This window comes from Nannobrachium achirus (genome assembly GCF_963921795.1).
Source record: "Nannobrachium achirus genome assembly, chromosome: 17".
In the NCBI taxonomy this organism is placed as follows: Eukaryota; Metazoa; Chordata; class Actinopteri; order Myctophiformes; family Myctophidae; genus Nannobrachium; species Nannobrachium achirus.
Window position 1 is genome coordinate 6,334,755 of NC_137824.1, and position 20,563 is coordinate 6,355,317.

At 41.3% G+C, this 20,563-nt stretch overlaps 1 protein-coding gene across 2 annotated transcripts in view; it reads right to left on the reverse strand.

Annotated features, from left to right (window-relative positions):
* Nucleotides 1-7,634: 7,634 nt before the first annotated feature.
* LOC308301784 (uncharacterized protein) overlaps nt 7,635-20,563 on the reverse strand; it is a 35,097-nt gene continuing 22,168 nt past the window's right edge. The window contains exons 5-10 of one of the 2 annotated variants that reach the window (XM_080745891.1): nt 18,479-19,000; nt 14,450-14,637; nt 14,137-14,357; nt 13,154-13,292; nt 12,882-12,988; nt 7,635-8,398 (exon numbers count right to left, since the gene is read on the reverse strand). In XM_080745891.1, coding sequence (XP_080602017.1) covers nt 8,266-8,398; nt 12,882-12,988; nt 13,154-13,292; nt 14,137-14,357; nt 14,450-14,637; nt 18,479-19,000 — 1,310 coding nt within the window. In that variant the 3' untranslated portion in view covers nt 7,635-8,265. Of the gene's footprint in view, nt 8,399-11,565; nt 11,646-12,881; nt 12,989-13,153; nt 13,293-14,136; nt 14,358-14,449; nt 14,638-18,478; nt 19,001-20,563 lie in introns of those variants that run through there. The other variant, XM_080745892.1, reaches the window with a different exon arrangement.

Sequence of the window (20,563 nt, forward strand, 5' to 3'; positions counted from 1 at the left end):
GCAACAAGAAGACCCTTTCTTGGGGGCAAAAGTTGATTAAAAAAATTATACAAAAATAAAAGACCTACAGTAAGAAAAAGCTTTATTAACATTTAGTGCCAAGGCTTGAGTCCTGAGTTTTTCCTCATGTCTCCAGTTTACCGCCCCAACCCGAGAATCCCGGGAACTTGTTAAAAGAATAGTTAGATTGTGGGTCTCTCCATTGGTCGGGGGGAGGGCATTCCACAGGCGTGGGCGGCAATGGAGCAGAAAGCCTGGTCGCCCATGGTGCAGAGAATGGTCTTGGCAGCCTGGGGAAGGTTAAGGTTAGGGACGAGTGAAAGGCATCGAGTGGAGGGTTTTGGTTAAGCAAGAGGGTTCCACCGGTGGTTGAAAAGGCTGACAGTTACAAGTTCCTGGGAGTGTGTCTGAAAACACAATTTGACTGACAACTCTGATGCCCTTTATGGCAGGATTCCTCAAAGTGACCCAAGTTCATGGATGCCGCAGATTACTTTGATCTTTGGAATTCATCAATATCACTTCAGTTTAACTATTTACAGTATAAATATAAAAAACCTGAGTTGCACTGTATTTGGGGCAATATTTCTCAGCCTACACCAAGTCTCTGTCATGTCGAGCTTGTAGATCAGCTATTTTTGGTGAAAGTTCCCCACAGAATAGGGATACTGGTGGTTCGAGTAGTCTTGTAGATATGTGGGCTGCATGGGCATTGCCACTGCATTTTATTTTTAGACAGGGCACCATCTTTGCCTCCAGTTACCCATAGTCAGGTTCTGAGCTGGGCTGACTTCCTGCCCAGAGATATGTTTTCAGCCCAGAAGTTCTTCTCACCCCCCTAGTGGCGAAAAAAATAACTTCTGGGAACTCAGATTAGGGTTTTAGTGGTTAAAGGGATATTCCACTTTCAACAGGGAGCAGTGGAAGGCCCTCTCTCCACATACACACCCATTGTAACTTCAAACTTCATTTTAACCATGATAGATTCATTAAAAACACCCATTATTTTTTTCTGGTGACTCATAATACCCTGCTAATACGTGACCAGGCAGTGTTTTTTTGATAACTTTTTTCATTTATTTCTAATAATTATTTGGGAAAATGGAAAAAATGAAATACAAAAAAATAATTATTAAGAATAAATGAATAAATTGACTTTCTGGCCCTGGAATAATCTGTCTAAAGGCCCATTCCCACTGGGCCAGATAAACAGATAACAAATATCTGTCTCCATTCAAGTGGATGGCAAGATACAGATCAAAAATATTTTATCTGGCCCAGTGAAAAAGGGGCCTTAACCTCCAGGATGTTGCTGTGTCAATGACTGATGAGGATGATACAGTAACATGTGACAACCTGATAATAACACATTGATACTGACTCAGTGTGTGTGTGTGTGTGTGTGTGTGTGTGTGTGTGTGTGTGTGTGTGTGTGTGTGTGTGCGTGCGTGCGTGCATGCGCGTGCGTGCATGCGTGCGTATGTGTGAGACAGTTCATGTGAGTTCATGTGGCTGCATGAGTGTGCATGTGAAAACTGGTTAAAACCAGTCTGTGGGGAGTGAGACCGAAACCGTACGTGTCTGCGTGGAGGAGAGAAGAAGCAAACAACACACATGTTTATGTGTGTGTGTCTTGAAAGAACCTCTCTCCAAACTAGAAGACCAAGGCTCGGGGCCTGAGCCCTTCTAAGTTCCTTACGAGCTTTCAGAAGGTGAGGTTATGCGTAATTCAAGAATCAGTATGGATGTGCCATAAAACCAATACTAAAAACAGGAGACTTCTATTTAAAATAATAGCTGTTAACTTTATTATATCAATACCGTTTGCACAAATGGACTATACTAAGTTCTAAGTAAAATCTATGTAAGGAGACAAAAGAGAAAATAATCCAGGTACCGGTACCAAAGAGGTTCGTTCAGTAAAGAGCACAACAGCAAGCTATGGTGTTCTCGTAGAGACGGACGCGGACCGCCTAAAAACAAGAGAGTTTATACTAATTTTCAGGTCTTCGGCAGGGGAGGCGAGACTTCTGATTGGTTCGTGGGAGGAGTCCTGAGCTGGACTCCATTGGCTGTTTCTTCAACTGAGCAGGCATGATTGGCCACATACTCAGAGAGGTAAGGCTGTCTGCCTCCACCCCTTCGCCACGCGGTCTTCACTCCTCCTTCCCCTGCCCCTGGACTGTGCCAGGTGTCGTAGACGATTGAGTAGACGGTTGAGGAACCGAGCTTCTTTGCAAACAATAGATAAGTGTATCTTTTGAGACAGTTGAGGAACCAGGAGCATGTGGACGTGCACCAACTGACCTTGTGCAACAACAACATTCACAGTACATGTGCTACTTTATCATTCACAACACTAGGCAGGCATGTGCCGACCATGCTCTAAGTGCATGCTGGCGTGCGTGTGAGACTGGACTGTGCATGAGTGGATGGACTCTGAGTGAACCCCTCTGGCCCTCTGGATGAACTCTAGTACATGAAGTGTGACCTGGTCGTAGGACAATATTGTAAGACATTGGCCTTTGGTATTTAGATATAATATAAAAATACAGATCCACTTAGGCCAGCTTAGATCAGATATTAGCAAACGTTTTTAGTACAAAAGTATTTACAACATTATCATATCATATCAGTTACACTGTGTTAATATAGATAACCATTCTTCCTTCCATACCATTCAGCAGTTTTAGGCATTGGGCGGTGGCAGCCTGCCCGCTATAGTGAGTAATTGGGTGGGGGACCAACTGTCTCTCTGCGAACGGTGTGCATGTTGCAATGTCTTGACCTCTGCTCCAGTAGAAAGAGGAAGGGTGGTTTGATTTAATAGAAAGAGGAAGGGTGGTTTGATTTAAGCAGAGCAGAGATTCATATCATATCATCAGTCTGTGTCTGTGTGAAAGAACAATGTGTTATGCAAAACATTGGATTTTCCTAAATCTTAAATTCTAAACTAAATTAAACGAATCACTGTTGCATTCAAAGCTGTTGAAAGCAGTTGTTTTTAAGGCTGACAGGAAGCTTGTGGTTTCCTCAGAACAGCGTTCCTCATACGTAGCCTGGTTGAAAAAGAGAAGTCAAAGAGGGAACCTGTTTCCTTCACATCAAGATAAAGAAGAGACATCTGAGACATACTTCATCTTTAAAAAATGAAGTATGTCTCATATTGGGTGATTTGGTTGCCTGCCATGTATAGTGTGAAGTGTGAACACTATGTTTGGTTTAGTCTGACCATGTTTAGGATGAAGTGTGGACACACTATGGCTGCAGGGCATTTATTTGGTGTGTCTCGTCATGTTCTCCCTGTGAATGAGACTATGTTCACAGAGGCAGGGGCTGACATTTATAAAAGAAAATATCGAAAATAGCCGACCTCCAAGCTCAGCTCACAGTGCGGCACACTGTGACGCGCTGTGAACTTTTAGGTCGGCTATTTCCGGTGCTTGTTACCAGTCATACTGAACTAAGCATAATCAAGTCAATAGTCTACACAGAGAGGGCAATTCTTTCAGCATAAGATGCTGCATTCAGGAGAGTTTGGACAAGTCAATACTCTTGAATGATGCCTTCAGGCATGGCATGGAAAGAGGGCATTTGCATTTCTTTCACCATTGTAAAAACTGCATCCATGGTCTGTTGAGGGCACTTTTTACAGACTGATAAAAGGGCAAGGGCTCAAGCCCCCTATAATGTCTATGTGTGCACGTGCCCATGCTGTTGTCTTATGACCAGACAGTGACAGAGCTCACAGACCTCATATTGGAGGGAAGGTGTGAGCAGCTGTACTGACTGATGACAGCTATAATAATATTATTTTTACGTGGACTTTTTGACCTTGGCCTATCAAAAGTTGAGCCACTCTGAGGCTGAAGTGTACAATGCCCAACTACAAGATCACTGTGGCCTTACAGTAGAATGAGCCCCTTATGAGAGAGAACAACACACCACTTATGAGGAGAGTTGAGCATCAATCTGTGTTCCCTTTCTAGCACAATCTATCTGTGGTTCAGAAGCTGGTCTGTTGACTCCAAGTACAGAGACTACTGCAGTTCAGCCGTCCAACATAGAAGACAAGAGTGTCATGGAACCTAGGGGGAACCCCATTGGTACTTAGTGAAATTCTAACTATGCTGAATGGTGCTCAGATGATCCTCCCAGCACAGAATGTGAAAGAGCTGCATAAAAGCAGAAAGGTGTGTCCAGGATTTCTGACCCTAAATGCTGTGACACACTGAAAGCAACACTAATGCAAGTGTCATCAAGAGAACATAAAGATATAAGAGATTATCTTTCTACATTGCTCCAACTCTTTACAGTGGTCTGTGCCACAAGTTGACGCTCCAAAACAGAACCAAACTCTGAGAGAATTCAATCTTTATAGTTGTCCACAGTCACAGACCCCATCTGAAAATATGTGGTGCCAGTGACCTCCACACAAGATTTGTGTTGTTAAAATGTTTCAAAAATATTGAAAATATTTCTAGTTTTTTTTCTCAATATCAAGCTCACGATGTGTCGCAATGTGACACATTGTGAGCTTGCTGATCTGCTATTTTCAAATGTAAATGTAAAGTAGTAAAACTGAGCCTAGTTGCTATACACACACAGCCAGGTCCTCTACTACATTTAGTTTGACTTGGTTCCACATAGATAAATAGCAGATCTACAAGCTTGTAGATGGGTATTATTTTCAAATGTTTTGCCTCTTTCTTACATTATTTCTCAGTTTGTATGGTATTTTTGTACCCTACTTTCTTTGTATTAAAAAGGTCTTAAAAGTCCTTACATTTCCACTTCCCCCAAAATCATGTTGAGAACCACTGCTTTAAGGTAAGGGGGGAGCATTACTGTGGATGCATTGATGGGTTGACAGGGAGATCTTGTATTCTGTCCGGTAGGAAATGGCAAGCCAGTGCAGTGATTGGAGGATGCGTGTGATGTGCTCGTATTTAAACTAGAGTTCTCAACGGGCCTGAAAATTATGGCCCGGCCGGCCCTAACTGGGCCCGGCCGACTAGTTAGCAATAGCATACATTTTAGGCCCTACCCAACCTGAAAACGTCGGGTCGGGTATGGTCGGGTTTGGGCAGAATTTGAGAACTATCACAGAGTAATAGTAATAAAATAATAAAAACCAACATTTTCTTTTTTTCATTGAGACCGATCAAGGCCCTACCCGGTCTGACTAATTAGCATACATTTTAGGCCCTACCCTACCCTAAATGTCGAGTCAGGTTCGGGCAGAATTTGAGAACTCTAATTTACACCACTCTCAACAGGACCAACAGTGCTGTTCTGGATGTATTGGAGCTTCTGAAGGCTCTTGTCGATGAGAAGTGCGTAGCAGCGGTCCAGCCTGGACGAGATGAAAGGCGTGGACAAACTTTTCAGCTGCATCACAGGTAAGGATGGGACGATAGGAAAATGACATGTCACGATCATTGTAGCAAAAATAATTGCGATTAACAATGTTATCGAGATAATCAAAATATGCTTAAAACTTCAAATGCCACTTTTGTTAAGCAATTGAACACCCAGCATCCCTATTCTGGGGGAAACCAAACGTTGCAACACGTTGTGAGCTTGTAGATCAGCATTTTTGGGCAAATCAATTGCGTTATAAGAGCGTACCAAATGCAAGTATAGAGGGGTTTGACTGAATTTTGCAGCTCAACAAAATCAAATTCATCCCAGTGTACGACAATGACGACAATTTCATGAATTTTCACAAGAAAATAAAAAAACGATAATGATTATGGTCCCATCCCTAACCACAGGTAACACCATGAGGGAGCGCAGCGACACCATGCTGAAGGAGTGGAGTGAGGGAAACTGCCTCCAGCTTTAAACCCATTTAAAAATGTAGGCCTGAGGCCTATTCTAAAGATGCCTTCTAAATCCAGACCTAGGTTGAAAACTTTAGTTGATAGTCATTTGTAGATTGTGATTATTATTACCGGTACAAAACATGCATTAACCACTCCAACCCCATCTACATTTTGAAAATAGCCAATATACAATCTACAAGCTTGTAGATCTGCTATTTTCTCAATATTGTTATGCATTTCATACATTTGCAAACTTGTGAACAGGACAAACAGCATGAGTACTTTTTATTATTATCTTTTTGGTACTGTACATATATTTTGATACAGATACATACTTTTGTACTTTAACTCAAGTACATTTTTAATACCGGTCTTCTACTTGTAACATTTACATTGCTCTATTGATACTTTTACTTGAGTAAAGACTGTGAGTACTTTTTCCCCCACTCCTCAATGCCAGCAAGACCAAGGAGATGGTTGTGGATTATCACATAGCTAGAGGGTTAATAATAATATAAATGATACATTTTATTTACGATGCACTTTACATTTTTGGAAATCACAAAGTGCTACACTTTTTAAAAAACAAAAAAAGACACAGAAGTAACAAAAGCAGGGCAAAAACAACAAAAACAAAAAACACCCAGCAACAAGAAGACCCTTTCTTGGGGGCAAAAGTTGATTAAAAAAATTATACAAAAATAAAAGACCTACAGTAAGAAAAAGCTTTATTAACATTTAGTGCCAAGGCTTGAGTCCTGAGTTTTTCCTCATGTCTCCAGTTTACCGCCCCAACCCGAGAATCCCGGGAACTTGTTAAAAGAATAGTTAGATTGTGGGTCTCTCCATTGGTCGGGGGGAGGGCATTCCACAGGCGTGGGCGGCAATGGAGCAGAAAGCCTGGTCGCCCATGGTGCAGAGAATGGTCTTGGCAGCCTGGGGAAGGTTAAGGTTAGGGACGAGTGAAAGGCATCGAGTGGAGGGTTTTGGTTAAGCAAGAGGGTTCCACCGGTGGTTGAAAAGGCTGACAGTTACAAGTTCCTGGGAGTGTGTCTGAAAACACAATTTGACTGACAACTCTGATGCCCTTTATGGCAGGATTCCTCAAAGTGACCCAAGTTCATGGATGCCGCAGATTACTTTGATCTTTGGAATTCATCAATATCACTTCAGTTTAACTATTTACAGTATAAATATAAAAGACCTGAGTTGCACTGTATTTGGGGCAATATTTCTCAGCCTACACCAAGTCTCTGTCATGTCGAGCTTGTAGATCAGCTATTTTTGGTGAAAGTTCCCCACAGAATAGGGATACTGGTGGTTCGAGTAGTCTTGTAGATATGTGGGCTGCATGGGCATTGCCACTGCATTTTATTTTTAGACAGGGCACCATCTTTGCCTCCAGTTACCCATAGTCAGGTTCTGAGCTGGGCTGACTTCCTGCCCAGAGATATGTTTTCAGCCCAGAAGTTCTTCTCACCCCCCTAGTGGCGAAAAAAATAACTTCTGGGAACTCAGATTAGGATTTTAGTGGTTAAAGGGATATTCCACTTTCAACAGGGAGCAGTGGAAGGCCCTCTCTCCACATACACACCCATTGTAACTTCAAACTTCATTTTAACCATGATAGATTCATTAAAAACACCCATTATTTTTTTCTGGTGACTCATAATACCCTGCTAATACGTGAGCAGGCAGTGTTTTTTCGATAACTTTTTTCATTTATTTCTAATAATTATTTGGGAAAATGGAAAAAATGAAATACAAAAAAATAATTATTAAGAATAAATGAAAAAAGTTCTCGAAAAAACACGGCCTGCTCACATATTAGGAGGGTAGTATGAGTCACCTGAAAAATAATGGGTGTTTTTAATGAATCCATCATGGTTAAAATGAAGTTTGAAGTTACAATGGGTGTGTGTGGGGAGAGGCCCTGGGCCTGGAGGGCCTAGTAACATTTACATAAAATATCTAAATATTCAATCAAGCTAATTAAAAACTGTTCAGGGTATTTATAAAAGCCTGAACAAAAAGTTTTTTTGAAGTGAAATATCCCTTTAACACCAAGTATATGAAGTTATTTTCGATCTGTCCTAATGGAAACAGTTTCTAAGTTTTCCTCGTAACATACTGTATCTTAGGCAGAAGTATTTGCATATTTGACATAAATGTAAGGTACAGTAAACTAACAGTGTAATTACAGACATGGAATAAAAGGTTATTTACAGGGGTGCCCCAAGCCCAATATGTTCGAGAACCACAGCTCTATGGCAAGGGCCGGAGTAGATAGTTATTTATCAGTAGGGTGAGGTCCTTCCCTGTGTGTAACAGGATGAGGCAGGTGTTCTATCAGTCTGTAATAGCCGGTTCCCTCCTCACTCTCCTACGAAGGGAGTGTTCATCTGGGGCGCCATCCAAGCTAGCGCTGCCCCTGTCCTTAAGATTTGTGAGTAAAGAACTCTTCCAGGGTGATCCGTTTGTTCCAGCCTTGGTTTTGGACGAACTTGTAGACCCATGGAACAAGACCAGGAAACATCTCCATCAGGTCAATGTTAGCAACGGCCTCAGCACTGCAAACACACACAAAGTGGTGGGCCAATAAACATTAAACTGTAATGGTGAACACACTCACATCTATCACAGGCTGACATGTTTGTCACTGGCAGGACTTATTCTAGTCTTACCAAAACCTTTGTTTATTCAAGTGGTTTTGTTTGCCTTCTGTTTACCAATGACACTATTGGATCATCAGGTTCTCAGCTTGTATAGGACATGATATATCTGAATGTTGGGGATCCAGTGTCATTTTGACTATGCAGTCACCTCATGTTACTCTACAGGGTTTCTTTAAGTGGGTGCCGTGATGTACAGTATGACCAGGGAAGCCGCAGTATAATATTTTGAATTTATCAATATCACTTCAGGTTAACAACTTAAAGTTATACCATGTAACTTTTTTTATAAAACAAATCTTAAAATTGTCCTAACTCTTAAATCGCTAAAGTTTTAGAACACCCACTCCGTTATTTTCAGCTTCTGAAGCCTTCTCTTTATATATTTTCTTCTAGCAGTGACAGGGGCGGGATTTCCCAGCAAAATGACGTCATCATACACTACCGGCCAATCACAGCGAGGGTTATACACTGCCGGCCAATCACAGCGCATCTTGAAGTGGGGTCGCTAGCTATCACAATAGGGCGGCCATATTTGTAGGCGCCCGTGTGTCTCTATCTATACTCGGGTGAAACACTCCGTTTCTCCGGAATGCCTGAACGCACAGGAACCAGGGACCCCTCCAAAGATAGATCTCGGCGAGGTGGAGGCAGACGCGGGGGTGACGCGGGGGTGTGAGGCCCGGTCCGCGGCGAAAAACGGCCGAAAGACGCGGACGCTACTGACCACTAGTTGAGCAACTTACACAGTATAGCTTTAAGTTTCCTTGTGATGTGCTGTATTTTAGGGGGAGATATTTACATATTTAAGTACCGTAATATTACACAGATGTAAGGTGCTGTAAACTAAGTAACGATGTAATTCAGGGGTGCCAATTGTCATTAAAAAGTTGAATTACAGGCCTCTCAAAACAAAATCGTCAGACTGCTACGAGACCTCCCTGGGACTCCTCTCAGCCATGCTCCTTATGCTAGGGTGGGACGGCTCAGGGTAGATGACAACTTGCAATTGGCCTGGTTTACCAGATGTTCAAGGGACCAGAGCCCATGTAACCGTCAAACTACTTCAAAAGAGTGAGAAACACCCACGGGCACAACACCAGACAGAGCTCCACTGATCTTTCCCCCCAAATGCGGCACAATAATTCCTTTATTCTGTCACCAAAGGCTGTGACTCCCTATCCCCCTTAACTCTTTTATTCAATTCAAAGAACTATATTTTCCTTTCTGAACTTGTTTGTGCAGTGGTTAAAACATACATTCACAGTACATAAAAACATAATTGTCACTAAAAGCACTACTACATGTAAAACTAGTTCTTAAAAAAAATACATATAAAAAGTTCATATGTAATTCTATGTATGAATAAATAAGCAAGATAAATGACAATCTGCAAAACATATGTTCACTAGTGTCAATCAGATGGAGGGGGGGTCTGTTGTTAAATAAATAGATAGTCTAGCGTTCTTAGGAGGGGGGGGGGGGGGGGGGGGGGAGCAATCCAGACATGCTCCACCAGACCTAAGTGTTCAGCAGTCTGATGGAGGTGGGCACAAAGCTATTTAAGCCCCTTTTTTTACTGCCTATGACGAGCGCTCGTCATGTGTCGCTCACCAACACGGTCAAATCCTCATTTGGTGTAAGACTGAGCACTGGGAACATTGGGACAATATTATTAGCCTAGCTTTGGTAAAAAACATTATAATAATGACAATGAAGCACCTGTCTGCAATTTACAATGGGATCTACAGAAGACTCCTAGCATGACGACAAGAGTAGCTATACTTTTATCTATCTGTTAATGAATATTAATGTGTTTTATTCAGTAAATATAACAGATTATTTAAATTTAATTATTGTTCATGGCTCTAATCATTGACAAGCTTCGATATAACTGTGTCTCTCAATTGTGACCGTGGATGGCCTTTGACCATTTCTCCCAAAAACATAACCTCTTATACACCAACAACAACCCCACCCGTACACTCAGATCAGCCAACACAGGGATGCTAACAGAACCCTCGCTAAAAACCCCAGGACAACGGAAAAAAATCACTCGTCCTGACCTAGACTCTTCTTCCTCCTGGCCCCCAAACTGTGGAATAAACTCCCTGTTGCACTTAAAAAAACAGACTCACCCCCTAGCTTCCATTAGAACTACAGACTCACTCCATAGCTTCCATTAGAACTACAGTACAGACTCACTCCCTAGCTTCCATTAGAACTACAGACTCACTCCCTAGCTTCCATTAGAACTACAGACTCACTACCTAGCTTCCATTAGAACTACAGACTCACTCCCTAGCTTCCATTAGAACTACAGACTCACTCCCTAGCTTCCATTACAACTACAGACTCACTCCCTAGCTTCCATTAGAACTACAGACTCACTCCCTAGCTTCCATTACAACTACAGACTCACTCCCTAGCTTCCATTAGAACTACAGACTCACTCCCTAGCTTCCATTAGAACTACAGACTCACTCCCTAGCTTCCATTAGAACTACAGACTCACTCCTGTTCCTGTTCGCGGATGACTCGGCTCTCCTAGTCTCGGGCAAGGACCACTTGCAGGTTGAAAAGACACTTAACTCTGAACTGAGTAAGATCTGCACATGGCTTAACGACAACAAATTATCAATTCACCTGGGCAAAACCGAGTCCATCCTCTTTGGATCAAATCATAACCTCAAAAAGGTAGAGAACTTCACAATCAAAGTGGGTGACAAGGTCATAACACGAAAAAACGAAATCTCTTACTTAGGATGTATCCTTGAAGCTAATCTTTCCAGCGAAAAGATGACTTCAAAAGTAATACAAAAAATCAACCAACGAACTCGTTTCCTACAGAGGATCGCCCCAATGGTCAACTTCAACACACTGAAGACCATAGCTGGTGCAATAATCCAGCCCCTCTTTGACTATGGAGTCCACGTATGGTATCGTGACGCCCCACAAGCCCTAAAAACTAAACTCCAAACAGCCCAAAATAAACTAATTAGGGTCCTGCTTAACCTTCCCAATCAGACTCACCTCACCGCTACTCACCAGTTAAGAGTGGGGTGGCTCAGAGTAGATGACAGTACAGCAACTTGCAATGGGACTGGTGTACAAGATACACTACACCACTATGATACCCAAGTACCTGTCAAAATACTTTAAAAACGTTAAGGATGTCCATAATTACAACACCAGAGGCAGTGCCACAGATCACGTTCAACCCAGTCAACTCAAAGAAAGGGTCGAACTCGTTCTTCTGCTATACCACAAAAATGTGGAATGCCTTACCGAAGGCCATAAAGGAGTGTGGATCACTAGCATCCTTTAAAATTGCCCTAAAAAACCACTTACAGGCAGCAGCCGTTCACAACTGGTAAAAACCTAGCCCAACCCTACCCTCCCTGCCCCTTCCTTGTATATACTGTACATACTGATTGTTTAGACTTACTGTTACCTGCCCCTGCCTTGTATATATTGTATACTGTACTTACTGATTGTATAGACCTACTGTTTTCTTTTTCTTTCTTTTTTTTCTTTACATGTCTACTGCATAGTACTGTGTTCTATTTGTCTGTCATTCAATGTTATATGAGATACTTAAATGGTTTCCTGTTGAAATAAGCTTAGTCTTTTCATGGATCTCCTTTTAGTAGACCTTGTACCAGTGAACTGTACCGTCATGAATCTGTACATTTTCCTATGCAAACTTCTAATAAAGCCTTCAATCAATCAATCAAACTCCCTAGCTTCCAATAGAACTACAGACTCACTCCCTAGCTTCCATTAGAACTACAGACTCACTCCCTAGCTTCCATTAGAACTACAGACTCACTCCCTAGCTTCCATTAGAACTACAGACTCACTCCCTAGCTTCCATTAGAACTACAGACTCACTCCCTAGCTTCCATTAGAACTACAGACTCACTCCCTAGCTTCCACTGTGGTCTGACAACTCACCTATTCTCCGCCTAAGCCCATAGATCTTACCGTAGCACTTGCCTATCCTCAATGACTATACATGTAATTTAGAACGTTTTTAACGTATAGGTGTGTGGTCTACCCAAGTTTTTTTTTTGTTTTTGATTAATATTGCTATGCATTTGATGTATTGATGTTGATGTATTGTACTGTGATGTATGTATTGTGAGGTATTATTGTAAATTGCTCTGGATTAAATGTGTACGTTTTAAATTGTATGTAGGATTAACAACCTGCTATAACATACACTAGGTACTAGGACTAACAAGGACTAGCAAAGACCAAACCCAGGGAAGAGATCAGATACCGGTATTAGAACAAAAATCTATAATATGTGTATGTATGCTGTACATAAATGGATAAACAGTACTAGTGCATCATGTTTTAATCGAATTAATCTTACTGGTGTTCATGGAGATTACATATGAAGCGCAGCAATCCAAATCCATCGTCAAGGTAGGGAGACTCCTTCCTTCCTTTCATCATCTCCTCAAACACCACCTCAGGCAACTGGAGAAACACACAACTTAACCACTTAAGCCAACTTAGGTTTGTTTTACACACAAAAAAAGTCATGTTTAATACATTTCATTTGATATTTTAAATGAAATATCACTTTAATTGGTTAAAGATGAAATTAATTTGTCTAATGGACATAAAGACACTATTTGTTACCTTGTCTTTCATTTTGTCTTTCCATGCATCAAATAGTCCCTCCTCGGAACACTGGTTCAATACCGCCATGAGGTGTTCAGGGTTTTCATAGTACTCGATTTCCTTTTCTTTTGCAACCCTTATCAGGAAATCAACTCTCCTGGAACAAAACAAGAATATTGTACCAAAAATCACTCTTAAAACAAACTGAAATTAGACGATCTACAAGCTCGACCTTGCAGATCGGTTAATTTCACTATTTTAACAACATGTTAAAGCACTTCAACCATTTTCAACCGTATCTTCATATCTGGTCAGCAGTAATGCTCGTTATACTATTCACCATTTCTGTCTGCTACTCTACGTCTCATTGGTGAGCTGTGGACAGTTCAGAAACCTGTCTACCAGTGACATCATCATAAAGCAGCTTTAGTCATTTCAAACACTAAATGTCAACTTGTTTAATTTGTATTAATGCACGAAAAATGGCTTCTATTTTAGCATTTCAGGTTTCTGAACTAAGTTTGAGGCAGAAATCCGCCTCTCAGTGTTTCTGCAAGATATTGACTAGGCTTGACAATGACTTTGTAGTTCACGTGAGTTTACTTCTCACAGCAGAGTAGCATACAGTGTAGCATTAACTTCATACTGAATACCTCACAACACTGCCGTTATGTGTAGGTTGGCTATGGGTGCCCATGCATGAGGCACAACACAAACAGACTATTATGACAAACAAACTATTTAATTGTAAATATGTACACTGTAATGGTCAGTTACTTTGAAAAACACAAAAAACAGACATTTGAAGGAATGTATGACCCCCCCCCCTTCCCTAAAAGAGGACTTATGGTCACCGTAGATAAGTTTGAAAATGGTGGACGTGCTCCTTTAACCCCGCAAGGCATGTGTGTGTGTGTGTGTGTGTGTGTGTGTGTGTGTGTGTGATTCCCTTGACATCAAATACAAGTATTGAGAAAGAAATACTGTACAGTGTCTAGTACCTCTCATATGACCAGAAGAAGGGATGAGCCAGGCATTTCTCTACTGTAGGTCTTTTCTCTGGGTTTGTATTGATCATCTTCTCAATGAGATCCTTGGCAACCACATCTTTAACATGCTCCAGGTTGTAGATTCCATCATAAATGTTGACTTGACATCTGATGCCTGAACCAAATGGATGTTCTCCTCCAGACAGGATGTAATATACCAACATCCCAGCCACCTTAAGAATAATAAGCATGAGAATGAGTATGACAATGTGTACATTGTTGTCATTAATTACGTAAATTGTTCTCATGCAGAATATAAAACAACCTGGATATCAGTGCTTGTTTTATGTGGGATCTCTGGGATGTCGCCATCATTCCACTGCTGCATCATCACCAAAATCTCTGTAGCCATCCAGCAGGATGTTCCTGCAGCTTTTGTAAGTAGGGTTGATTTGTCTTGGGGAAATCGTCGGCTTATTCCAAAATCTGCCAATCTTGCTTTGTTTTGAATATCTGCAAGGCAAATAATGGTTTAGATTCACTGGTTCCCAAACACTGGGTCGGGACCCATTTGTGTGTCACGGATACATGTGTATGGGTCCCTTCGTTTTTTTTTTCTTACATTTTGTTTTTTTTATTATTATTATTCCAAATAGTAAGGGGATTTTATAAGATATTTGACCAATCTGCGAAGTAAATCGTTACCAAGACATTTCTTCACCAATGTGTTTCTAAAGGTGTGTAATAATATGTACTAAAAGGTTGAAATTCAACTTCCGGGGGAAACCTCATAAAAAACTGATTTGTGTTTGTGTCCCATTAATTTACTATACAGGAAAGAAATACAAAAAATAAATCTGCTTTAACGGGTGACTAACCGGTCCCTTAGGCCGATTTAGAGATTTCAAAGTGCAATAACTCTCCCTGTGAAGGTCTCAGAAATTTCCCCTTCCATGACTTTTCCTAAATACTCAAGATATATGTTCTCGTTTTTTTCCCGCTTCTGAAACGTTTCCTAATTATGATATAAAATACAATTATACCACTCTGACGGTACTTATCGGCAGAAAAGACCGCTCTCCCCCATTCTCCCCCTCCTAAGAGAATTCACACGTTTAGCGCTCCCGGAGCTAGTGCGCCTTTGTTCAAGGTAATGGATCATTTGCATTTCACTGTCAGCTTAGCAAAGACATTAAAACCACTACCTGGAAATGTTTTATTTCATAAATAGTATCAATATAATATTAATTATGAGAATCGCTATGGTGTATATAATGTAGGCCTCTTATTATTTTAGCCGTGCAGGAGCAATCATTTGCGGGGAGATGATGCTCTTGCTGACCGGGAGAAGTGTGACGCTGCTGCCACTGCACAGCGTGTTTCTAAAAGCTAAGCATCATTTCAGCTAATAATACATAAAAAGAACAACTGGGTGATCTATAAGTTATCGGCCAAAATTAATATCTTGTATAGATATGCCTACACGGCACACGCTGCACCGGGAGACACGGCCCTAATCTCCCGGTGCAGTCAGCCTGTTCTGTCCGAGTGGAGACGGCTTTTAGACGGGCACGCATGTCACGGTGCCGATCAAACAGTATAGGCACCCGACACTTGTGTCCTGCACGTTTAATTTCTAATGGATAATCATTTGCTTTTCATTGTTACATGCCTAAGCAAAAAACACTACGTGAACATTTTACAGAGTGAAGAGAATGTGAATTATCTCTCTCTCTCTCTTTCTCTCTCATAATTTCTCTGCCTCGCTCTGTCTATCTCTGCTACACCGTCCCTCTCTCTCTTTCTCCCGAGCCCAGTTTGCGCAAATGGAACCTTATTTATTATATATATATTTAACTATCGAGAGCGCTCTCTTTCTTTCTCTTTCCCCTCCCTCTCTGCATGCATGCGTGCATGCGTGATGTCGGGACATCACATTACCTAAACATGATTCATTGGCTGGTTTTGTGAGTTGTCTAATAATAGCTAATACGAATGAAAATCGGGACATATGAAGGCGTTATTATTTTACTTCGCTTCGTATGGCGTTGTGAGCTTGTAGAAGATTGGCTATTTGTGTAACAAAATACCCTATATTGTCAATGAACAAAACTAAGCCAAATGGAACCATACGGGTCCATTTGGTTTCATTTTACGCTCTCTCTTTCTCCCACATGAAAGGAACCTGCCTCTCTCTCCACGTCTTTTTTTTTTATACTTTTTTATACCACGTCCACGATCGAACCATGCATGCGTTCGTTCCTATATATACAGCGCAAGGCATATCTCTCTCTCTCTCTCATGCATGCATGCGTGCGTGATGTCGGGACATCACATAACCTTGCCTTTCACCGCATAATCAATAGCGCGGTGCGCCCCGGCCCCGCTGTGTTGGCCTTGAATCTCCCAAATCGTAAATAAAACAAAGCCATAAAAGATATGTTTCTAGATAAACAAACGTGTATATAACCACTCAAACTGCATGGCGCACTGTGCGCAAAGACGCTGATCATTGATTTATTCCTGCATGCAAAACCGAACTGTTTTAAAATGACTTTCAAAACTCAATAATCTGCTATAATACAAAGGCCTCGGCGCGGATGCTGGGCTGCGCTGCGAAGCGATACGAAATTAAACCAGTGACATTAAAAGTAAGATTCGGAACAAATCATAACCTCAAAAAAGTTGATAACTTCACAATCAAAGTGGGTGACAAGGTCATAACACGAAAAAACGAAATCTCTTACTTAGGATGTATCCTTGAAGCTAATCTTTCCAGCGAAAAGATGACTTCTAAAGTAATAAATAAAATCAACCAACGAACTCGCTTCCTACAGAGGATCGCCCCAATGGTCAATTTCAACACACTGAAGACCATAGCTGGTGCAATAATCCAGCCCCTATTTGACTACGGAGTTCACGTATGGTATCGTGACGCCCCACAAGCCCTTAAAACTAAACTCCAAACAGCCCAAAATAAACTAATTAGGGTCCTGCTTACCCTTCCCTATCAGACTCACCTCACCGCTACTCACCAGTTAAGAGTGGGGTGGCTCAGAGTAGATGACAGAGTACAGCAACTTGCAATGGGCCTGGTGTACAAGATACACTACACCACTATGATACCCAAGTACCTGTCAAAATACTTTATAAACATTAAGGATGTCCATAACTACAACACCAGAGGCAGCGCCACAGATCACTTCCAACCCAGAGTCAAAACCAACAAAGGGTCAAACTCGTTTTTCTGCTATACCACCAAAATGTGGAAAGCCTTACCGAAGGCCATAAAGGAGTGTGGATCACTAGCATCCTTTAAAATTGCCCTGAAAAACCACTTACAGGCAGTAGCCGTTCGCAACTGGTAAAAAAATGAACCTAGCCCAACCCTACCCTCCCCTGCCCCTTCTTTGTATATACTGTTTGTTTAGACTTACTGTTTTCTTTTTTGTTTTTCTTTACATATCTACTGCATAGTACTGTGTTCTATTTGTCTGTCATTCAATGTTATATGAGATACTTCAATGGTTTCCAGTGGAAATAAGCTTAGTCTTTTCATGGATCTCCTTTTAGTAGACCTTGTACCAGTGAACTGTACCGTCATGAAACTGTACCTTTTCCTATGCAAACTTCTAATAAAGTCTTCAATCAATCAATCAATCAATCATGCTACAAACTTAGTGTCATTTTCCCAAGCCTGTTTTTTTTCCTGCTAAACCATGAAGTTAACATTGAAAGCGAGAGTATTTGAAGAGGTCAATTGAAATGCTAATTCAAATTCGGAAGATAATAGAACCCCCGCTGGCAGCAGGGGGAGGAAGTGTTGCGCTCCTGGGCCAAAAGGGAGAGAATCTAACGGTCAAAATGAACGATAAATGCAGGCGTAGTGGTAGTTTTTTATTTTCAGTCACCCAAGTGTTAAATAACATGTGAGGGGTTCCTGTATAGTAAAGTTATTATTATTATTCTTATGTTTTCATGTTTTTTTTTCTCCAATGCAATGATTTAAATGTATTATTTCATGAAAAAAACACATTTTAAATTCCATATATTAGAGCACACGTTTAAGAAGTAGTGAAAATAACGGATCTACAAGCTCACAACATGCCATGAAGCAAACGTCTCTCTTTTGGGTCCCGAGCTAAAAAGTTTGGGAACCATTGGACTTCATATATACTGTGTGTTTACTATATTTGAAAATAATTATAAGTCATGTTGTTTTAGTTTTTTTCTTTGAAAAAAAAAACAAAAAAACAAAAGAAACCATAAATGGTTTGCCTTAGCATACAAATTGTCATCTGCACGGCTGATTGGGTAATTATATTACAAAGAAATTAATTCTTCAGTAGCTTACCAATCAAGACGTTCTGGGGCTTGATATCGCGATGGAGAATTTTCTCCTCATGCAGTTTCTCTAAGCCGGTGAGAACCTGTTTTGCAAGCTCCCGTTCACAAAGACTGCCTCCAGGAAAGGCCTTTTCTTTCTTGTAATATTCTTCCAGCGTGTATTCACACAACTCAAGAACAAGGTAACCATGCTTCCTATCCTCCACATAGTCCACATATCGTACAATTGAAGGATCAACAAGCTCCGGAAGACGTAAAAAGTCTTGTTCGTTCTCCAGTTGTGCAGAGATTTTTTTGCTAGTCATTCTCTTCACAGCGACTTCAGTGCCATCATCTCTTAACCCCACGAAGACCGCAGTTCCATTGTTTCCCTCTGCTATGTGGAATTCAGAATCTGTCGCAAACACAAGATTCCCAATTTTGGTAACATCACAGTGATCCATGTTTGCAAGCTTCTCTAACTGCAGTCTCCATCTTTTACTGATTGACAGCCATTCTCTGGGAATCTTCCCAGTAGCTTCTGATGAGCCTGTAATGGTAGTCATGGAGACATCATCATGAGGTTGGCTTGTAATATACCATATAAACACATGGGCGAGCGGGCATGCACGCAAGTACGCACACACACACACACACGCACACACGCACACACACACACACACACACACACACACACACACACACACACACACACACACACACACACACACACACACACACACACACACACACACCACGGTTCGCGTTAGACAGATAATTGCCGGATTTGACCTCCAGGACATTCTGACCGATTGAAAAACAAACAGTAATTCATTATTATCACGGTCACGGTCAACAATGAACCAATGTAAACAAACAAAATACACTTCATTCAAGTTCTTTATGAGGAGATGGAATGGAGAGAGTAGGAAGAACACCACCAAAGCCTTTTCAACTTTCTCAATGTTGCATAACATGCGCATGGATGCACTATGTGTCACCACTCACATACCAGTGAGTAGCCTATATTTGATTAATTGCTGGCCAGATGAATCTATCATCAACCTTAGGAAACAATTGCTAAGACCCGACTTTTAGGCTATTTCGAATTATTTTGACATGTGTTGGCATGAAACATGATGCAACAGAAAGCCTGCGCGATTATATTCCAATATAATTAATTCCCCATGCAAGATGAAGCTCTACGTTTGTTGTATAGCCTACTAGGCTACTCCTTTACATTCAATTCGTTTTCAGTCCAATCTATGCAGTAGGCCTAATACTTTAACTTTTGCTATTGGCTGTGTTTGTGCACCTGCTTGTAATTCATGCATTACAATTATTACATCCGGTATCTTTATCAGATGTCCGGTACATTTTAATCATGCCGGTCACGGTGACCGGCAGTTTAAAATCCTAGCGCACGCACGCACGCACGCACGCACGCACGCACACACACACACACACACACACACACACACACACACACACACACACACACACACACACACACACACACACACACACACACACACACACACACACACACACACACACACACACACACACACACACACACACACACACACACAGTTCAGTTGAGTTCAGTTCTGTAACAGTGTGACACTCATTTTGATCTACATATTGTTATCATTATCACTACAGTTGATTTATCAATTTTTTTATGAAACATTCTGGGAACCCATTTGCAAAAACAAATAGCAGTGATAAAGTGGCCAAGCCAGGAAAAAGTAGGAAAGCAAAAAGCAGCAAGGGAAAAAAAGGAGGAAAGTGGGAAAAGAAATCAAAGAAAAACTAGAAGCAGCGTTCTTCCGAGAACAGGTCTCCGTCTGGTCAGGTAGGTTTTTTTGGCCTCCTGGTGGAGCTATAATAGGCCAATGTGAAAAGGGTGCCACGTGTTCTTGGGCCTTTCATTGCAATCGGACGCTGCATGCGTGATTTGAGGCATTCTTTTCCAAAAAATTGTTTTGCAAAAGTTGACCTGCTGGTGGCGCTATAACAGGCTAATGTGAGAAGGGTGTAGGCTGTCTACTAAAAATCGACAAGTCGTTTTAAGCACCGGGAATCGACGCCAATTGTCTGAGTCGAGGAG